The sequence below is a fragment of the Python bivittatus genome, unplaced genomic scaffold (assembly GCF_059951505.1).
Source record: "Python bivittatus isolate LINGU-HERP-01145 unplaced genomic scaffold, Pbiv_v1 ctg000580_np1212, whole genome shotgun sequence".
Lineage (NCBI taxonomy): Eukaryota > Metazoa > Chordata > Lepidosauria > Squamata > Pythonidae > Python > Python bivittatus.
In genome coordinates, this window is record NW_028277087.1 from 3,984,815 (window position 1) to 4,004,785 (window position 19,971).

At 42.9% G+C, this 19,971-nt stretch overlaps 1 protein-coding gene across 1 annotated transcript in view; it reads left to right on the forward strand.

Annotated features, from left to right (window-relative positions):
- Positions 1–3,049: 3,049 nt before the first annotated feature.
- Positions 3,050–19,971, forward strand: part of STK11 (serine/threonine kinase 11) — an 81,485-nt gene continuing 64,563 nt past the window's right edge. The window contains exons 1-2 of the mRNA XM_088149386.1: positions 3,050–3,144; positions 4,715–5,868. Of these exons, the coding sequence (XP_088005512.1) occupies positions 5,579–5,868 (290 nt within the window). The 5' untranslated portion in view covers positions 3,050–3,144; positions 4,715–5,578. The remainder of the gene's footprint in view (positions 3,145–4,714; positions 5,869–19,971) is intronic.

Below are 19,971 nucleotides of genomic sequence, written 5' to 3' on the forward strand. Positions count from 1 at the left end.
GAAGACCAGAAAAATAATGACAATGAATCATGTTCTTCATCCACGTAGCAATGTTGACAGACTCTACTTACCAAGGAGCATTGGTGGGTGTGGAATGTTGCAAATTCACCAGACAGTTGAAGAGGAAAAAAGGGCATTGGAAGAATATCTGAAGGACAGTGAAGAAGATGCACTGAAGCTAGTACACCAAGAAGGCTTACTGAATACTGAAGAGACCAAACTGGCCTACAAGAAAGACCAAATGAAGAACAGAAAAGAGACATGGTAAGGCAAAGTATTACATGGCCAGTACACAAAAAAAGTAGCAGACAAAGCAAATATCAAGAAGACCTGGCAATGGCTAAGAGCAGGAAAGCTGAAAAAAGATATAGAGGGGCTAATTCTGGCTGCGCAAGACCAAGCCTTAACAGAAGAACAGAACAGCAGCATTGAGAAGACAGCAACAGACAGCAAATGCTGCCTCTGCAAAGAAGCTGAAGAAACAGTGGACCACCTAGTTAGCTGCTGCAAGAAGATTGCACAGACTGACTACAAACAACAGCATGACAAAGTAGCAACAATGGTGCACTGGAATATCTGCAAAAAATACCACTTGCCTGCAAGCAAGAACCGGTGGGACCACAAAACAGACAAAGTAATAGAAAATGAAGAAGCAAAAGTTCTTTGCCACACAACACCCCAGACTTAACAATTGTTGATAAGAAAAACAAAAAAATCTGGAGAGTGGACACTGCAATACCTGGAGACAGCAGAAGAGAAGAGAAAGAACTAGAGAAAATCACAAAATACAAAGACCTGAAAATAGAAATAGAGCGACTGTGGCAAAAGAAAGCAAAGTTAGTACTAATAATAATAGGCACCTTGGGTGCAATCCCAGAACATCTGGAGCACCACTTGAAGACCCTCGGCATTGACAAAATCACCACCAGTCAATTGCAAAAGGCAGCTTTACTTGGAACAGCTTATATCCTGCGATGATACCTTTAGCCCCATCACACAACATCTGCCTATTCCAGGTCCTTCGGAAGGACTTGATAGGTGGATAAAAATGCCAAATCCAGTCTAAACATCTGGCTGACTGTGCAACAACAACAATAATAATTGATTAAACTTGTATGCCTCCCGATTCTGGGTAGCTCTCACAACAATCAAAGAAATTACAATATAATCCAATTATATTATATCATACAATATAAATTATAATAGAATCTGTAATTTGCTTAATAATCTTGATAATTATTTATAAGAAATCATGTTTAGGATCGGGAGTGAATCAATTGCAGCCACCCCAATTCATGAAATGTCCATTCCTATTACATATTATAAATATAGGTATAGTGACCATATGTCCTTTATTTCAGAAAACTGTCCTTTAGATTTATTTAATTCAATTATTTACTTCCTTGGTTTTGCTCTTAAACTTTCCTTTGTAAAGCAAAGTTATAAACATAAACAACTGTTCTTGTATCCTTATGAACCTCTTTCAGATTTGCCCCTTTTTCAGGTTTGTCCTTCATTTTTTCCGAGAAAATATGGTCACTGTAGTTAAGGAGTATCCAGCCTTAATTATCTGTAAAGTCATTAAAATCAAGTGAGTGCGATTTCCATGAATTAATTGAACTCATGGTTAAAGTTAATCACGAGGTACTGACATCATACTGATTTCAGGGCTTGGTTTCATACAAGCAATAAACCATAATGAGTATGTCTGAATGCCACACTTACTTATAATGAATATAACCATATTTACACAATAAACCCCATTTATTTATGTTGCTTATTTTTATTTGTTATTACATTTGGATACTGCCCGACTCCAACCAACTCTGGTGTTGTTTCTGGTGTTGCAACCCACTGTACCATACACTAACCTCGCAAGCTGGGTTGATGGTGCAGACCACATTAAAGGTTAGGCTTGGGAATTACTCCTTGTGACAGGGAGACCCTCATTTAGGGAATGGTAGGGTTATAGGCTAGACTGGGAATCCAAAAAGCATTCCAGAATCACAAACCGGATCCATGCTGTTTCCCCCCCCCCAAAAAAACCGTGCGGGAGCATGACTCAGAGACTTAATTTTGCCCAAAGCGAAATGAAGAAGGTTGCTCATAATTGTGCTGCAATTGATATTAGAATAATGGTTTTAATTAAATTATTTTTGTTGTTATGGTTATTTTGTTGTATTGCTTTCAACTTTGCATGCCTCTCAGAATCATGCACCGTATGTGAGATGGGTGGCTCTATAACTTTACCCAATAAATAAAATAAGAATATAGGTGTGTCCTCACACACTCTGCGAATGCCTAATATAATCCGGATTTTGTTTTAGCATTTTGTGTGACCTCAACTACTGGGTTTGGGAAACCACCATCCATGGTTTAGTGTATTGTTTAGACACAATGATTTATTCCATAAACCATAGTTAAGGATTCCCAGACCTAGCATGATGTGTGAACAGGATAACGGTTTCTTTCCCATCTCAATCCACCCTGTCGATTGGGCTGATACAACATACTGAGCCATAATGACGGTGGTTTGGCTTTGGCTTAGTGTATTGTGTGAACCCAAGTAATGGCTAGTTTGATAAACTATGGTTCAACATGTAGTGTGCACACAGCCCTCGTTTCTCTGGAGCCGTCTCGCCAAATGCATTGCGGTCCAGACGAGTTGACCAACCACACCCCATATTGCTAGCCCTCGTGCCCACGGAGGTTAATCCAGAGGGCACCAGGTTGGAGAAGGCATCTCCGGAGCGGCGGCCTCCTCCGTCGCCATGACAACCCCTCCATCTACTGCATTCTACCCCCACCTCCCAACCGGTATTCCCCTGCGCCCCGCCTCCCTCCTCCATCAAGCCCGTCCCCTTCCCGCTTTCCTCCAGTCACCGCCCTCTACTCTGCACGGGGGACCGCCTAAGAGGAATATTTGAGCCAATCAGAGAAGAAGGGAAGGGAAGGCATGGTGAAGAAAAAAGAACGCGCGGGGAGGAGAGGGGAGTCCCGTAGCCGGCTTGCCGCCGCGGCTCCGCCCCTTTTTTCCGCGCGCGCATGCGCGAGGGAGGAGCCGGTTGAGCGTCAATGAGGGCGCGGGGGAAGAGGGGGAGGTAAACAAAATGGCGGCGGCGTGTTAGCTGCGGCGGCAGGAAGGCAAGGAGAGGGCGAGGGGGTTTGACGTTGGGAGAGGTGGCCCCCCACCGCTGCCACTGGGTGGAGAGGCAACCCCGGTTTCCTCCGTAGGCCCCGCGGGGAGGGATACGTGAAGAGCAGCTCCCTCTGCTGGGTCTGCCTGCCTGCCTCCCAGCTGAGTGAGGCATCGCGGCCTTCTCTTTCTTGAAGGGGGGCGCGCAGGGGGAGCCTTTAGGGAAGGCCCCACATTGGAGAGAAGCCCATCCCTGTCGTGGCGTTCAGGCGAGTGTATATGTGACAGGGAGGTCGGGGGCTTCTCCGTGGGGAAAGGTGGGCGGTGTGTATGTGTGTGTGCTGAGAGGGGTAGGAGCAGAGAAGGAAAAAGAGTGTTTCTGTTCATTTCATGGAGGTGGGAAGAATGTGGTGTCCGTTTCTTTGCTCCAGATTGAGTATGAGGGTGTGCTTAGAAAGATAGGTATCTATTGGACCTCTCTGTGTGTGGTCGGTGAATTGACTTCCTTGTTTTGGGGGAAAGGAGACCCTTCTCAGGAAGGAAATATTTTTACTTGCCCTTCAATTTCATGTGTTGTAGATACTCTCTGTTTGTGTGTGCCTAGAACCTACAATTATCCCCCATTTCTTTTTTGTGGGAGATGCCCATTAATGATCCTTCTTGAATAAGACAAACCTTTCACTGGAATTAGAAAATTATAATGAAAAGTCCCTTAATTGGTCTCTTTCTGAATGGGATGGATGGCAGCTAACAATCATTTTTAAGGCAAAAAACCCATTATTTTTACATTCTTCAATTTTTAAGAATTCCTTCATTGGACCTCTCTTTTGCAGACGTAAAAGTATAATACTTTTCTCAAGTTTTTCCTCTTTCTGCTTGGGGAAAGATGGGCATTCTCCCTTTTGGGGGGGCTTTAGGGTAAGTGTGCATTTTGAATTTAAGGAACCTTATGCTGCTGATTTCCCCTGTATCCACCCAATTGTAAAGGAAGTAACTCATTGAGTGATTTTTTTAGAGGGTAGTTATATCTCCTGCTAAGCTGAGTTATAAGAAAGTCTTACTAAGAAAAGGGGATATCTCACTGCCTTAAACTTGGGAAAGGAAACCTTGTTTAAGGGCGTCTTTTAGTGGTAATATTGATCTGATTGGCTTGGGGTATTAAGAGTCTGAAAAAAACATTGAAGAAAGATGGCAGGTTCAATTTCCTTATTCATATTTTTCCCATGTGTTTGACAGGTGCCTTGCTTTCTGAATGTCAGTTTAGGGGAACACTACAGTGTTTAGAGTAGGAGCTAGTTTCTTTTTGTTGTTTCCTTTTCACATGCTAGGAATAGTTTTTCCTTGATGCTCAAGTTCTATTGATGTCATTTTTCAGTATTTAGCTTGAAAAGAAATGAAAGTGTGTGTGTGAGAGAGGGGGATTATTATTTTCAGTAGCAAGAAAGGCCAGGACCAAGGCATTAATAAATAATAAATCTGTTCTGAGATGTGCTTAGTAAAGTTGGATTTATGGATTGATGGTTTAAAATATAGATTTTCGCCAAATTAAAAAGCTCAGAAGCTCTTTGCCTTTTCCAGGATAGTTACTTAATCTGGAGGAGTGTTATTCAAGAGACCTTAATCACAACCGTTTCCATTTATGGTGGGTCCCTAGTTCTGGGAAACTTGAGTAACGTTTGCACTGCCTGCCTGCCTTGATACCTGAAGCAGTGGGGTGACACATCATGTGTCAGGTAGACCCCAGGTGGTTGAAGGATGCCCCTTACTAGATACAAAAGGCCTCGAACCTTTGTTAAGGGTGAAAAAGAAGCAGTTAAAATCAGTATTGAAAATTCCTTTAAAGAGACTTGGTTTCAGCTTCCCAACGGCTGAGAGGATCCTTGACACAAGTTGTACCTGGGCGGTGAGAGCAGCAGAAGTCGTGCCTCGATTTTTCACATCACAGTTTGGAAACAGGAGCTGTCATTCCTTGCTAAGCAATGGCACACCCTTAAAAATAGCAGTTTGATGTTTTGATTTCAAATGTGGAAAGTCTTTCGAAGATGACTTAGGTCTCAAGGAAAAGAATAGTTTGGACTTACTAAGGAAGACAAACTGATTTCAAAGACTTGGAGTAGCAGAACAAGATCAAAAAGTTAAAGCTAATTGTAAATTGAGCAAACAACTGCATTGATTTCTTCCCCTGTATGCATGCTCTTTAAAAAGAGGCACTGTAAATTGGAATGAGGTGCTGGATCTCTGTAGGATCCTCCTAAGTTGATGGAAAAGTTCTCATAGGTTTTTACTTTTCATTTTAAGTTAAAACTGTACAGTCTTTTGAAAAATTATTACTTGCCTCCACTGAACCCATTTTTTCCAGTCAAAGACTTTGGGCACAAGAGAGCATTGGGTGTATCAAGAACTGGATTTATAAAATATTTTTGCTTGGGGGGAGAAAACGAGATGGATCTAGATGAGCCCCAGCAGTTGGGCATGTTTGTTGAAGGTGAATTGATGTCAGTGGGCATGGACACTTTCATCCACCGTATTGACTCTACAGAAGTAATCTACCAGCCTCGGCGGAAAAGGGCCAAGCTCATAGGCAAATACCTGATGGGAGACTTGCTTGGGGAAGGGTCTTATGGCAAGGTCAAGGAGATGCTGGACTCTGAAACCCTCTGTAGGAGAGCTGTCAAAATCCTTAAGAAGAAGAAGCTGCGTCGGATCCCCAACGGAGAAGCTAATGTTAAAAAGTGAGTGTTTGGGGGTAGTTGGAGACTGCAGTTACAAATACTTTCTGAGGCTTGCTTAATATGTTACATTTCCAAAATAGTGTCTATACCTACAGATGTGAAATGTGAAGGAGAAAAAGCAGCTGCTGGAGAATATTATAAAAAATTACAGTGGTCCCTGTGAAATAGCTATTAGAGTTAGTGGTTGGGTGAGAGTAATAATTATTTTGTGGTTGCTAGATTTAGATTTTTTGTTCAGAAAGAGACTTCTGAGTGATGTTAAATATTAACATCTGTCAGTCACACCTTGTTAGTCTCTAAAATGGGAGGAGGGATTATGAATAAGAAAGGGATGCCAGAAGACACTTTGTTGAATAGCATTCCAGAAACAGTTAAATGAGGATTTGGCATATGTTGTATCCCCCTGGGGTTGCACACGTGCAGTTCCCTAATCCTGCTAGGGCCATACATACCAGGTTATCTAGGTTCCAAATTAAAATTTGAAAATAGAAATGTTTTCCTATTGCCATGTTTGTCTCTTTAAAAAAGGCAATGTTTTATCACCAACATCTTTACAAATGCAGGTTAACTTTTCTGGACCAGAAGTCTTGATCATAGAAAGTCTTGATCATGGAATAATGATTGCCAACATCTTTTTCCCAGTTTTACTTTCTGGTGCTATTTGGTACATCCTGAATAAATGAGAAATCCTAGCCCTTCCAGTGATAACCAGAAATGACAGAAGGAAATGAGAGGACTGAAAGTGTGGATTTGTTGAGCATATCAAACCAGCTCAATTCAAAATTGTTTTAAAATCACTGCTTTTTGATGGACTTGATTTAGTGTTTAAATGACTGTCTTGTTGAACTGACTGGTGGCAGTAAATAGCATAAATGAACCTAAAAATACAATAAAATCCAATTCAAACGTAACATTCACAGTGTGATAAAGTGGTGAAATTGATAACTGAAGCACCAACCTTAGCGTAGTGGCAAATTATAACCCAAAGGCTCCCCAGCAGAGTTCTGTTTTAACTGCCTTCCAAAAGGATGCAGGATAGGTGCCAGTTGAGTCTCTCAGAGAAGGCCTTTCTACAGGGTGGTGGCTACCCTAGAGAACCATTGTCTCTGGGCTGCCAGCCCTCTTACATCTATAAAGAAGGTGAATATCCCCATCCAGAATGGATAGGCCAGTTTGAAGGATAGGCCTAAGATACGAAGTAACCAAGCAGTATAAGGCTTTTTAAGCTAAGGTCATCACTTGAAACCTATAGGAAGCCAGTTCTTTACCCAAAATACAAGTATAATATTACTGTAGTATACTCATACAAGCTTATGCTTAGAGCCAGTTTGGTCTAGTGGTGAAGGCACCAGGCTAGAAACCTGGAGACTCTGAGTTCTAGTCCAGCCTTAGGCATGAAAGCCAGCTGGGGCCAGTCCCTCCCTCTCTCAGCCCAACTCCTGCTTCTGGTAGGCACAGTCTGTGCACCAGCCAGAGCTGGGTGAAGGTCTCCTTTCTAGGAATTGCTCTTTGCGGTTGACTAGAACGTCAGACAAATCTGTGGTGCTTGCTTTAGCTGCATGCTTTACATTGCTGAGTTATTCTTTGCAGCAGTATTTCCCAAGCAATACACTGAATCCTCTGAGGGATTCTTGTGCTGGCATCCAGAAGTTAAACACTCAGGTTTGGAATGCTCTATATTCAGAAACATTTTGTGTAACATAGCTCACTCTAATTGCCAAAAAAATCAGGAGTCTGGTAGAACCTTTTGTGGCTAACAAAATTTATTAAAAGACATAAGGTTTTTAAATTAAATAAATAAAATAGTGTAAGCTTTGTTAAACTTAAGCTTAGCCACTCTATAGATCTGATGAAGTGAGCTCCAGCTCATGAAAGATTATGCCTTTTAATAAAAGTTGTGAGTTGGAAAAGGTGCTACCAGACTCCTGATTTTTGCCACCCTAGACTAACATGGTTCTCCTACAATATCTGATTGGCCAGGCACTCTGAAACCAGCTGGCTATGCTTGGTGTATAAATACCACAAGCATCTATCTGTCCTTGTATGCTATACCTTTGTACCTTCTTTGCAAGTTCCCATCTCCAAGAGTTGGCCTCTGGGACTTGAGTCAGAATCGGAGAGCAGCTATTTTGATATAGTAGCCTCTGGTTGTAGCTTGACTCTAATTTTTTTAAAAATTTGGGAAATACAGCTGAAATGAGGCATGCCCTTTTCTACCTATCCTTGGGAAATAGTTCAGCGCCATTAGGGGTCAGTGCAATCAGGATAGCTTGTTGCACAGAACACTGCTGCTGCCGCGCCACCCCCACTCCCACTGTCACCATTCTTGAGATTCAAAAGGCCATAGAGCTATTTCCCTGACTTTAAATGGATAGCAATATAGTTGGAGTAGTATAGTGGCTTTTTTGTGATGGGGAAGGGAGATTGTGAGTTTTTCTTGCAGAGAAGAGTGACAGAAAGTACAAGCACTGCAGAGATATGGAAGAGTTTGGCTTTACAAGAGGATACATGAGGTTGCTGGAAGGTCTCCCCACAGGGCCAGTAATAATAATAAAATGTATATGCTGCCTGCCTGCCAATGGGCTTCTCTGGTTGCTTTTTCTTCTAAAATCTGAAAGCTCATAAGTTCCCTGCTGCATTTGTCCTCTTTCCCAGAAATGAAACTCGACTGTAGGTAGTCCTCGGTTAACAACCATTCATTCATCAAGTGTTCGAAATTACAGTGGCACTGAATGAGGAGACTTATGGCCAGTCCTCGAAGTTGTGGCTGTTGCAGTATCCCCACAGTTACATGATCATGATTTGGGCGCTTGGCAACCGGCTCACAATTACGATGATCGCAGCATCTCGCAGACGCACAATCGCTATTTGCAACCTTCAGTGCTGGCTTCTGACAAAGTCAATGGGGAAGCCAGCAGGAGATCGCAAATGGAGATCATGTGATGTCGCACCTAATGACCACAACTGGAGCTGTCACAACTGTCGCCGTAAGTTGGTGTGGTCATGTGACATTGTGCTTTACAACCGCATCACTTAGTGACAGAGTTCCTGGTCCCAATTGCCACTGTTAACCAAAAGCTACCTGTTTCCATCCTCTAATCCAGTGTTGTCCAAACTTGGCCACTTTAAGATGAGTGGACTTCAACTCCCAGAATTCCCCAGCCAGCCATGCTCTAATCCCTCTTGCTGCAGCTCTTAGCATTTCTGCATATTCCTGAGCTAAGGAAGCTCACTGTCCTTATGTTGAGGAGCCACTAACCTATCCATGACTTTAGCTGTCTGATCAAGGTGCCCTTTGCAAACGATACTCATGGCCTCCATTTACACAGTCTGATAAAGCTTACCGATCTTTAATTGGTTAAAAGCAAGACAGCAGGTTGACTGATGGCCTGCTGCAAGCTCAGGGGTTTATGGCTGCTGCTGTTTCCCCCTGCCTGCCTGACTGATGCAAAGCCTCATCTACTGTAACTATTTTGTGAGGGTCATCATACACTGAATCTTATGTTTGGAGTGCATTATACTGGTCTGCAGAGGTTTGATAGGGTGATAATCTTGGGTTAGGAACTGAATTCCACAGATTCATGCTTTCTCAGTCTAAAATTCTAGAAGAGTGGCAAAAGACATGTCATTGTTTAGTTTGCTCCTTGGGGAGGTTACAGAAGACCTTATGGTCCTTTCTTCCAGATCTTCTTTCCCAGCATGGAAATCTGCAATCTGAGGCAGAGTTTGGGGGTAACTTTGCCCTATAGGACAGCCATCCAGGTGAATTGATCTGGAATTCCCAAAAGTCCCAGCCAGCATAGCCAAAGGAAGTCTGGGCATAGTTGTCCAGCATAGGTTGGAGAACTCTGATCTGTGCAGACTGACAAAAACGTGGTGCTTTTAACTTTGACTAGGCCCTATTTTTTCCTTTCCAAAATTAACTCTGAGTAAATGCCAGTGTTTTCCCTATTGCACAGCTTCCCTGTTGTCACCCAGCAGGAAAGTAGATGCAAATATTTTTGAATAAATAATTAGGCTGGTTTTCAAACCTTATAATGCGTTTCCCTAAATTAGGATCAACCAACCTGCTAGGATGCTCTTGAAGCATAATTAAAGGCAGTGGTTTTTAACTTTGGACTTAACTCCACTCTGATTGCTTGCTCCTGCTGTCGGGACTAGAATAAAACTGCAGGTTTGCTATGCAGCTAAGCACAAGGTGAAGAATCCATGCCTCTGTGCAGAAGAATACTTTGTTCCTCCTTTTGCTGATACTTTAAATAAAATGGGCACCACTTTGCAAACTAATTCCTACTACTAACTAAAATCATCTGGGGAGCTACTTATCACTTCAGTGTGGAGGGGGAAATTTTTCCTGGCTATATAATGTTGATTCCACTGAGCAAAGGGCGATGACCTTCAGACGTGCATAGAGATAGATATGCAGAATCTTGGCTGTTTCCTGTGTTTGTATGCTGGATAGGTGAAGGGATATTAACCCTATCTTCCTTGACATGGGTAACTCATAGATATGCAGTCATAGTAATTGGTAATGTACAGGGGTGTGCAAAACATCTTGAATTCAGATTTTTTTCATGTTCAGAACACTGTTTTAAATGCAAAACGGCTGTTTTAAATATAAAATACGGCTCTTTCATCATTTTGGAAGTGTTTTAAGCTCAAAACACTATCAAGTTCATTGAAATAGACTCCATTTCATGCTTGAGACCGTTTTGTCACCCTTAAAAAAGCTATGTTTTAGAATCAAAAGGGGGTTGAATTTGAAATGTTTTGCATACCCTTTGTAATATATCCTAGCATGAAAATGAAATCATAGAGAGAGATAATGAGTTCGTTCCCTTTGACCTGTGCAATTGATTTGCACATATGTGTTAGGAAAAAAAAACTTCTGGCTCATATGTGCTAAATTTTATTGTGCTTGGTTCCTCCACCCTGGCTTTTTGTGGTGCTCTTCCAAATTGTTTATGCTAGTGTGTTCTAGTTATGTCAAGGGCTCCCCTGTAAAGTGTGACAAAGGACTGTGTTTCCCTTAATTAGATATTAAGAACTGTGGCAAGTCTGAGATGTGAATGGTTGGGTTTTGCCCAAATGTCTGCATGATAACCACTGTCATCGTTTCTGTGAAGGCCTAATTAAATCCTGCGCTTCTGTCCCCCCAGCCTCGTGGGAAATTAGAACTGCCCTTCTGTTAGCTTTATATCCTGCTTTTCCACCAATGAATGGAGTGGAAGGCATGAGCAATAAATAAATGTAACTAAAAATGTGATTAAAGCACATTAAAATACAATGAATTTAAGAACCATCACCACCACCCCACTCAGTATTTAATGGCCTCCCTTAATTTTTTTTTTTTTCCTGATTTGGTGGGGGAATAAAAAAGGAAGCTAACCTGGTATCCCTTAGCAAAGGTTTCCAGAACTGAAAGAAAATTTCAAATATATTTTCTTGCATTCTTCCCAGACATACCACTGATGATAGCGGGACTGGGAGAAGAGTTTTTCCTGAGAGGCCTAAAGTCTGTAGCCTCCTAAGAAAAAATACTGTCTTCCAGATAGTTTTATCGATCATGACCAATTGTTGTAGATCACTCCCATTGTTCTTGGAAAGAGGCCTGTAGCCAGTGATTTTAATGTGGGAATTGCATGTTTCCTGTAATTGTCACCTCTCAAAAGTCAAGCTGAAGTATTCTCAATCAGCTGAAGCTTCCCAGAGCTTTTCAGGGACTGCTTCCCCAACCCTATCTCAGCTGCTGCCAACCCTGCTGTGTCTGTCTGCAACAACCCCAGGTCTTCAGACTAGAATTATATCAATGTTGGATCAGACCAAATGCCTATGTAAATCAGCATTCTGTTTTAAAGTCGTCAGGTAGGTGACTACAGGAAGCCTTGAATCCGGATCTAAATACTGAGGTAATAATTGTATATTGGAGGGTTTTTATGCGTGCAGGATAATTTTGCTTTCTAGAGTTCTGTCATGAAGCATGACATAGTAGCATGTCCACAAAACCAGTCCTCCATCAAGCCAGTGGTTTTCAAACATATTTACACATCTGCTGGGTATAAATCCTGTGTACTTTCTGCTGCTTCCAAAAATGTGGGGTAAATTATTGTCTGGTAGAATATGCCAATCTTCCCTGCTTATTTTTTCTGGGAATGATGAGCGCTGTTCACAAGGCTTCTTTTATGCAAGCCTGAACAGAACAGTCTGTTTCCACTTGAAAATAAACCTTATGGGCAAATAAGGGAAAAGATTGCAAGCACCTCTCTGATAATCATCAAATAGTTCTAGAACAGCAGTTCTAGGTTTGGATACAGCTTAGAAAAGCTCTGTAACTAAGGAACCAGTGCTGAATGTTCTAGGCCAATGATGATGAACCTTTTGGGTTCGGCATGTCAAAAATTCAGAAAATGCCTAACTTGACTCTGCTGGTGTGTCACCCCCCTCCTCGAACAAAAGAGAAACAATTATTTACATATTCATTTATTTAAAAAAATACAGTCCAATCATGTGTGCTGCTATGTATTGTATAAAGAAACGTCAAATAATTACAAAAATAAAATATGAGTAAAACAAATTCAGTTTCTTTGGTAACTCCAACAGGGAGAATAGTTGTTGTCAGATGTTGGTGAACACTGGCATGTCACCCAAAATGTCTTGGTGTATCACCTTTGACACGCATGTCATAGGTTCGCCATCACTGTTCTAGGCATTTATTTGCCTATCAACCTGAAATTCCCCTTCGTTGCCATTTCCATTTCACCTTAGAGCAGGGTTTCTCAACCTCAGCATGCTGCTGGAGAATTCTGGGATTGATGTCTACACATCTTAAAGTCAATAAGGTTGAGAACTCCTGCCTCAGAGGTTTGCTATATTGAGTCCAATCAAATTTTTTCTTCTTTACCAACATTTAGGTCTGGTGAACTCTTCTCACTTGAAACAAAAACATTGAGTATTCTTATTGGGGAGAGTTCTGTCTGCCTTTCAGGCATCCTTAGTGCATGGTTTTGAAGCCTATCTCTCTGAAAGGAGAATAATCACAAGATTAAATCCAGGGTTTGCTTCTGTATTGAGAAGACATTCCTTCTGCTTCTAAAATCAGGAATCTAGTTAGAGCATTCAGCTCAGTTTTCTGTAAGGGAAGGCTTCTGTTTCAACCTCCTTTTCTTGTTTAAACTGAGGATAATTATAGAACTTAAAACATGTTTGCTAAATTTTGCCTCTTCCGCTGAGTATGGTCTTAATTTGAATAAGTATTAGTGAGTGGAATTCTTCTGCTTCTGGATAAAATATATGTATTGGAAGTAAACTATTAATAGGATTTTACTTGATTAAATGCTAGTTGAAAGTCTCTTGGTACCTTGAACTATATTTTTCTTCTGAAAGTTCAGTTTCCTGGCGTAAAGAATGGTATGTGTTTTATAGAGAAATGCTTTAGGGCTACTTAGATGTTTGATTTTTTTCACATAAAGCATATTGCAAATAATTTCAGAGGAGGGTGGTTTCTATGTTTGCTTTTCTATGCAAGAGAATGAACAGCAAATTTGGGGTCGTTATAGCACATTGGCACGCGTAACTGAGCCCTAGGTGAGAGGGCAATGTCCTTGAAATACTGCCATATTATGCCAGTTCAGATTTAAGTGGTATTGAGTCTAGTCTAGTGAGAGATTTTTTCATTACTGGGGGTTCATGGCTATTATTTTGCCCATTGCAATAAAAACATTCTTAATCTCATTTGGGTTTATTTCCTCCTGCATCAGACCCCCCGACCACCTTAGACCAGACAATAGATTGTTGTCAGATCAATATACTACTGCTGTTTCTTCATCCTTTGTCAGTTTAACATTGGATCCTGAAATGTGACTTTCAAAACATTTTGACCAAAGCATTAATGGGTCTGCAGCAGTATGAAAGGGAAGGGGTGCTAAGAAAACCTGTTCTCAGTTCCTTCACTGTCTCAGTATGACTCATGGTAGAAGTTATCCTGAAAATTCACTTAATACATACAATGGAATGCCCTGAGGCCCTTGAAAGCCAAACAGGCCACATGTTGATCTCTAAGATATGGTGAACCAAGGCTATTTAGGATTTAATAGGCTTAAGACAATGATTATTGGTCTCTTTAAGTCCTTGGACTTTTTATGATCTTCAGCAGAAGATAGTGTTTTCCATCAGTTACTTTATTTTAAAAATGTGTATGAAAAGTAAGATATGCTTCAAGTTGATCTTGACTCTTGATGACTTCACTGACGCATCCATATAGTTATTTATTTCTGTTTACTTGCTATCTCTCTCCTTTTCTCCAGGAGCTCAGAGTTGCGTACATAGCACTTCCTCTTCCATTTCCCCCACAACAACAACAACCCTGGGCTGAGAGAGAGAATGACTGGCCCAAAGTCACCCAGTAAGCCTGTGTGATTGAGGGTGCTTCAACTTGGGTGTCTCTAGTCCTAGTCCAATATCTTATCCACTATACCATTTCACAGTTTTCTTGGCAACATCTATGAAATGATTTGCCAATATGTTCTGGATTGTTTGTTTTTTTATTTCCAGTCTAGCCTACAGTCCAGGGATTTTCTGGGGGTCCCCCAGCCACGTACTAACCAGAGATGGCCTTACTTAACTTCCAAGCTCAAAAGGTTAGCTAGTTTTGCGTGCTACCTTTCAACATTGGCTTTCCCAGTTACTTCCTGAACCTTCATCAACCAGAGATGCTTCAGTCTAAATTGGGGCTGTTCACCATAGAAAATAATGGAGCCTGGCCTGTCCAATTAAAAGGAAAAATGGAAGGTGACAGCAATGAACTTTCTCTGTAAACCTTTAGGCAATTGCTGTCCATCATAAGTAGGTTAGATGAACAAATAAGACAGCGTCCTCTTTTGTCCATGTGGTTTAATATAATCTACTCTGGCGGCCTCTCTCAGTGGTGGGCTAGAGTTCTCTCCCATTACCTGTTATCTGATCTGTCCCTTAGCAGTGATGGGGATTAAAGCAGCAGCTTCTTGCTTGCCCATAGCTTGGTTCCTAGCTTTAACTTGTGTCTGGCAGGGAGCAGGGAAGCAATGCTTATCCATAACATGTTAGTGGTGGCAGTTGTCATTTGGTGCGTTAGGCCAAGATTGGGAGGTAATAATGCTCGAGGTCTTGAAACTTTTCCAGTTGGATAAAAACAGACCATTTCAAACAAGTGTTTTCACTCTCGAAACATTTTGCACATCCTTATTCATTATAGTGACATCACATACACAGAGTGTGGGTTTCTTCTCAGATAATTTTAGGCCGTCTGTTCAGGCTTTGATTTCATAGGTTTTGCCAAAATAGTGAAGTGTGTGCTACAGTCTTGACTAAAAAAGCTTATAGGGGAAAAGTGTCTATTTTTGTGGGAGTGGTCATTTTCTAAGGTGTTTCTGCTCAGCAGATTATTTTGTATTGGACTTTTTTGCCCTCCCCAAGAAGCTGATCATTTTGGCAAATTAATAGGGTCATTGATCATTTCAGTAAATTTATTTATGCTCTGTTAAAGAGAAAGACATAGTTTCCAGGAAGGGGGGGGGGAAGTGTTGGGGAGAGCCTAATTTAAGTGACCTGCTGACATGCTAAGTTTAGGCCACTGCATCTGTTGTTTCCCATCTTGCTCCAGCCTCGTTCCATTTTACTGAACAGCTGCTCCCTTTTCTCTGTTATCAGAAGTGCTTCCTGGATGTTTGTGGATTTTGAATTCTTCTAGCTTGGCACCCCTACCCTTTTGGAGCACATTTTGCAACTCAGTGCAAGAAAACCCCCCCACTTTTTTCTGCCCTTCCCCCTACCAATCTCTACTCCAGTAGGAATTTGCCAAGCTCAGAGTTAAGCAAGCTGGCAGATCAATGTGGGGAGAAAATGTACTTATTTCTAGCAATTATGAAATGTAGTGGTTTCTGTTCACATACTATGTTTGCTGTCTTTCACTAGGCAAAAGTTTGCATTGCGTAAAAATAGACTGGTCTCTGTGTCTCCTGGCTGTGTTGGTGTTTTGCACACTGAGAGATGCCTGATGAAGGGAGTGTTTGAAAGGGGAGTCTTCTCACCTCTGCTCCATGTTACTTCCTCAGATGCTTTCCTTTCAAGGGTTGACTGCAAGCAGAGTTAGTTTCCTAGTCAAAGTGGAACCATGCACAGTGAAGAGAGGGTGGTATCATCAGATAACTGTAGCTGTTGAAATGTGAGGGAATGTTCAGGGAAAAAATGTTGAGGAAGGGAAAGAAACAACGCAGGAGGGCAGAGAGGAAAGTATGAGTGATGTTGGGTGGGGGAGAGGTCAACAAAGGAAAAGGGAATAAAATGAAACAGCCAAAGGGGAGTTGCTGGTGCCACTTGCTTCATCCTGTTTGTTTCATTTGTGCCTCTGGGCTGTGTAAGAGTAGCTTTCCTAACTTGGTGCCCTCATGCTGTTACAAGGGATACAACTCCCTAAAGTTCCAATTAATTCATCAGCATTCTTGGAGGATACCAGGTTGGGTATAGGTGCTTTAAAAATCCTCCAGTCTTACAGACGCATATATTTTGGGCTGACCAGACCTGTTCAGCTGACAACTGGCATTCCTTTTGGTGCAGGAAACTCCCTCCTGGTTGCTGGTCAGGAAGCACTTCCAAACTACAAATGCGTTGTTGTTTTCTGCCCTCTTGGATTGATTGATTGATTTCTCAAATGTATATACTGTACCTTTATAATCACCCAGGAGGGTTCTGGGAGTTCACAGGATAAAGCATAAAAACAGTATGAGTGAGGTCCTTGAGCTAAGCTTGGCTCCTGATGATTTCATGAACACGTCCATGAAGGGGTTTTTGGCAGCATTATGAAAAGACCCTTGCTCTTATTCTGGGACATTTTTCAAATTCTCAGTCTAGCCAACAGTCCTGGAATTCCTGGATGGCCCCTCATCTAAGTACTAACCAATACCGGCCTAGTTTACTTCCAAGATGAGCCTGGGTCATTACACTTCATGCTGAAGTGTCAATATAATTATCAGCATCAAATGACACAAGTATGCAAGTTCAGAGCATGCCACTTACTTTCTGCGGATTTGTGTGTCAGAAGACCATTGCGTTTCCATTATATCAGGGCTCCAACATTTTAGCCAATTAGTCTGTTCAGCTAAGCAGCTTTAAAATGTTTTAAATTGGACTACACCCAACTTCAGTTAATTAATCGGTAATTCTTTTAAAAAATCGATTTTATAACACAAATGCTTATAAAGCTGCAGATGGTAATCACCATCTTAGAATAAGCGATCTGTCCAAAAGAGGAAGCCTCTTCTAATATGTTATCTGTAAATGATGTACAATGAAGGGACATGCTTTCTTTGGAATTGTTTCTCTGCTGATTGATTGAGAAACTCATACGTTTTCAAGTCATTCTTAATAATGCTTCAAGATCCCTGGGCATTGTCTGAGAGCACATGAAGCTAAATAGATTTGTTCACTATTTTGATGGATGCTTAATGGAACAAAATCAAGATATAAACATGCTTAGGAAAGTAAAGATTTGGTATTTTGCTGTGCCCTAGAGCTGCATATGTGTACAAGTAGCCAAGGTCAATTGGGGTGAATGTAGCTTTCTGGCTAGGTCATAAGCACTTATCACTGCATGAGAGAAGGTTTATTTTTCCTTTTCTTCCACCCTATCTTGCTGATTTGGCCATCTGGCTGCAGTTGGCAGTGATCCAAATTCTTACATCCTGCTTTGTCATGGTGACAGTAAACAGAAGAAGGGATCCTTGTATGAACCTGTCAGCAATAACAGGCCGGAAAGAGGGCAGTTTCTTGTCTAGAAGCCCTTCATTAGAAAATGCTGGCAGAGTCCTAACTGGACCTCAAAGGAAATCTTAAAGAGGCTAGAGCAGTGTTTCTCAACCGTGGCTACTTGAAGATGTGTGGACTTAAACTCCCAGAATTCCAGGAGTTGAAGTCCACACATCTTCAAGTGGCCAAGGTTGAGAAACACCGGGCTAGAGTTTGGAGACAGTGGTTCCAAGAAGATCTGAGAATGCTTCTCCCCTACCCTGTAAATATAACCCATTTGACCCACTGACCTGCTACAGCCTCACAAAATCTAATTGCACCAGGAATCTGATTTTATTTTATTATATTGCCTTTTCTCTGAGGAGGCCAGCGTTCAGCATATGCGGTTCCTCCTTGCCCATCTTATCCTCTCAGTGATCCCACAGGGTGGTTGAAGATGGACCTTGTTGATTGGCTCAGGGTCATCCAGCTCCTGTGGTCAAATAGGAATTTGAACTTGGGTCTCCCCATGCTTAACTTACACTGCAGGACACAGAAGAACACATTGCTGCCCCTTACAGAGGGAGAAAGTGCCACATGATGTGGGGTGGTGTTCAGTGGGGTGGCTCTTTTAGACTCCGAGCATGGGGCAGGGTCTGGGGAGATACCGGGGGACTCTTCTTACCCAGGTATCTGGGAATGGTTTGATCCTGTTGCTCCTGAGGAAGTGGACAGGATCCTGGGGACTGTGAAGGCCACCACTTGCCATCTTGACCCATGCCCCTCCTGGCTGGTGAAAGCAGCTTGGGAGGTGACATGTGGTTGGATCCAGGCGATGGTTACTACATCCGTGCAGGAGGGAGTGTTTCCAGCTGCTTTTAAGGAGGCATTGGTGCACCCCCTCCTCAAGAAACCCTCCCTGGATCCTACTGTGCTGGACAATTTTCGTCCAGTCTCCCACCTCCCCTTTTTGGGGAAGGTGGTTGAGAAAGCGGTGGCATCACAGCTCCAAGGGTTCTGGAGGAAACGAATTATCTGGATCCCTTCCAGTCAGGTTTCAGGCTTGGATATGGAATGGAAATGGCATTGGTCGCACTTATAGATGACCTCTGGCGGGAGCGAGATGGTGGAAGCACGACCATCCTTGCTCTCCTTGATCTCTCAGCGGCTTTCGATACTGTCGACCATGGTATCCTGTTGGGACGGCTCAGGGAATTGGGGGTGGGCGGCACAATCTTGTGCTGGTTCGCCTCCTTTCTCCAGGGCCGATCGGTGGTGATAGGGAGCGAGAGGTCCCATCCTCGGCCCCTCCTTTGTGGGGTGCCGCAGGGTTCGGTTCTCTCTCCACTCCTTTTCAACATCTACACGAAACTGCTGGGCGAGCTCATCCGTCATCATGGGGTGAGATATCATCAGTATGCTGATGATACGCAGCTATACATCTCCATCCCTGGTGAAGTAAGTGATGCCATGGCCACCCTTTCGCGGTGCCTGGAGGCTGTAAGGGTCTGGATGGGGAACAACAGCCTTTGGCTGAACCCTGATAAGACGGAGTGGCTGTGAGTTAATGGCTCCTCTGTATCCAGGACTTTGTCATCTTTGGTGCTGGATGGGGTGGCACTGCCCCAGACAGACCCAGTGCGTAATCTGGGGGCCCTCCTAGACTCACGGGTCCTGCTTGAAGAGCAGGTGGCAGCCGTGGCAAGGAGGGCCTTTGCACAACTTCAGGTTGTGCATCAGTTACGCCCTTTCCTGGATCAGGATGCCCTTCGAACAGTCACTTATGCCCTTGTTATCTCCCAGATAGACTACTGCAATGTGCTCTACATGGGGCTACCCTTGAAGAGTATCCGGAAGCTACAGCTGGTCCAGAATGCAGCCACGCGGGCTATTGTTGGAGCCCCAAGGAGGATCCATGTAACGCCCCTGCTCCGTGAGCTGCATTGGGTGCCAGTTTGCTTCCGGGTCCAATTCAAGGTGTTGGTTATCACCTTTAAAGCCCTACATGGCATGGGACCAGGTTATCTAAGGGACCGCCTCTCCCCTATGACTTCAACCCGGCCCACCCGATTGCACAGAGAGGGCATGCTTCGGACCCCCTCAGTGAAAGAACTTCGACTGGCGGGGTCCAGAAGGTGGGCCTTCTCTGCGGTAGCCCCTGCTCTTTGGAACATTCTGCCCCTGGAGGTGCGATTGGCCCCCACATTCCTGGTTTTCCGTAAGGCTTTGAAGACCTGGTTCTGCCGCCTGGGGTGGGGTGGGAATACCCCAAGCATGGGGATGGCTAGCCCCATAGAGGCCTTCTGCCTTCAGCCTCAGATTTTTCATCCTCTTGGACTCTCCTTC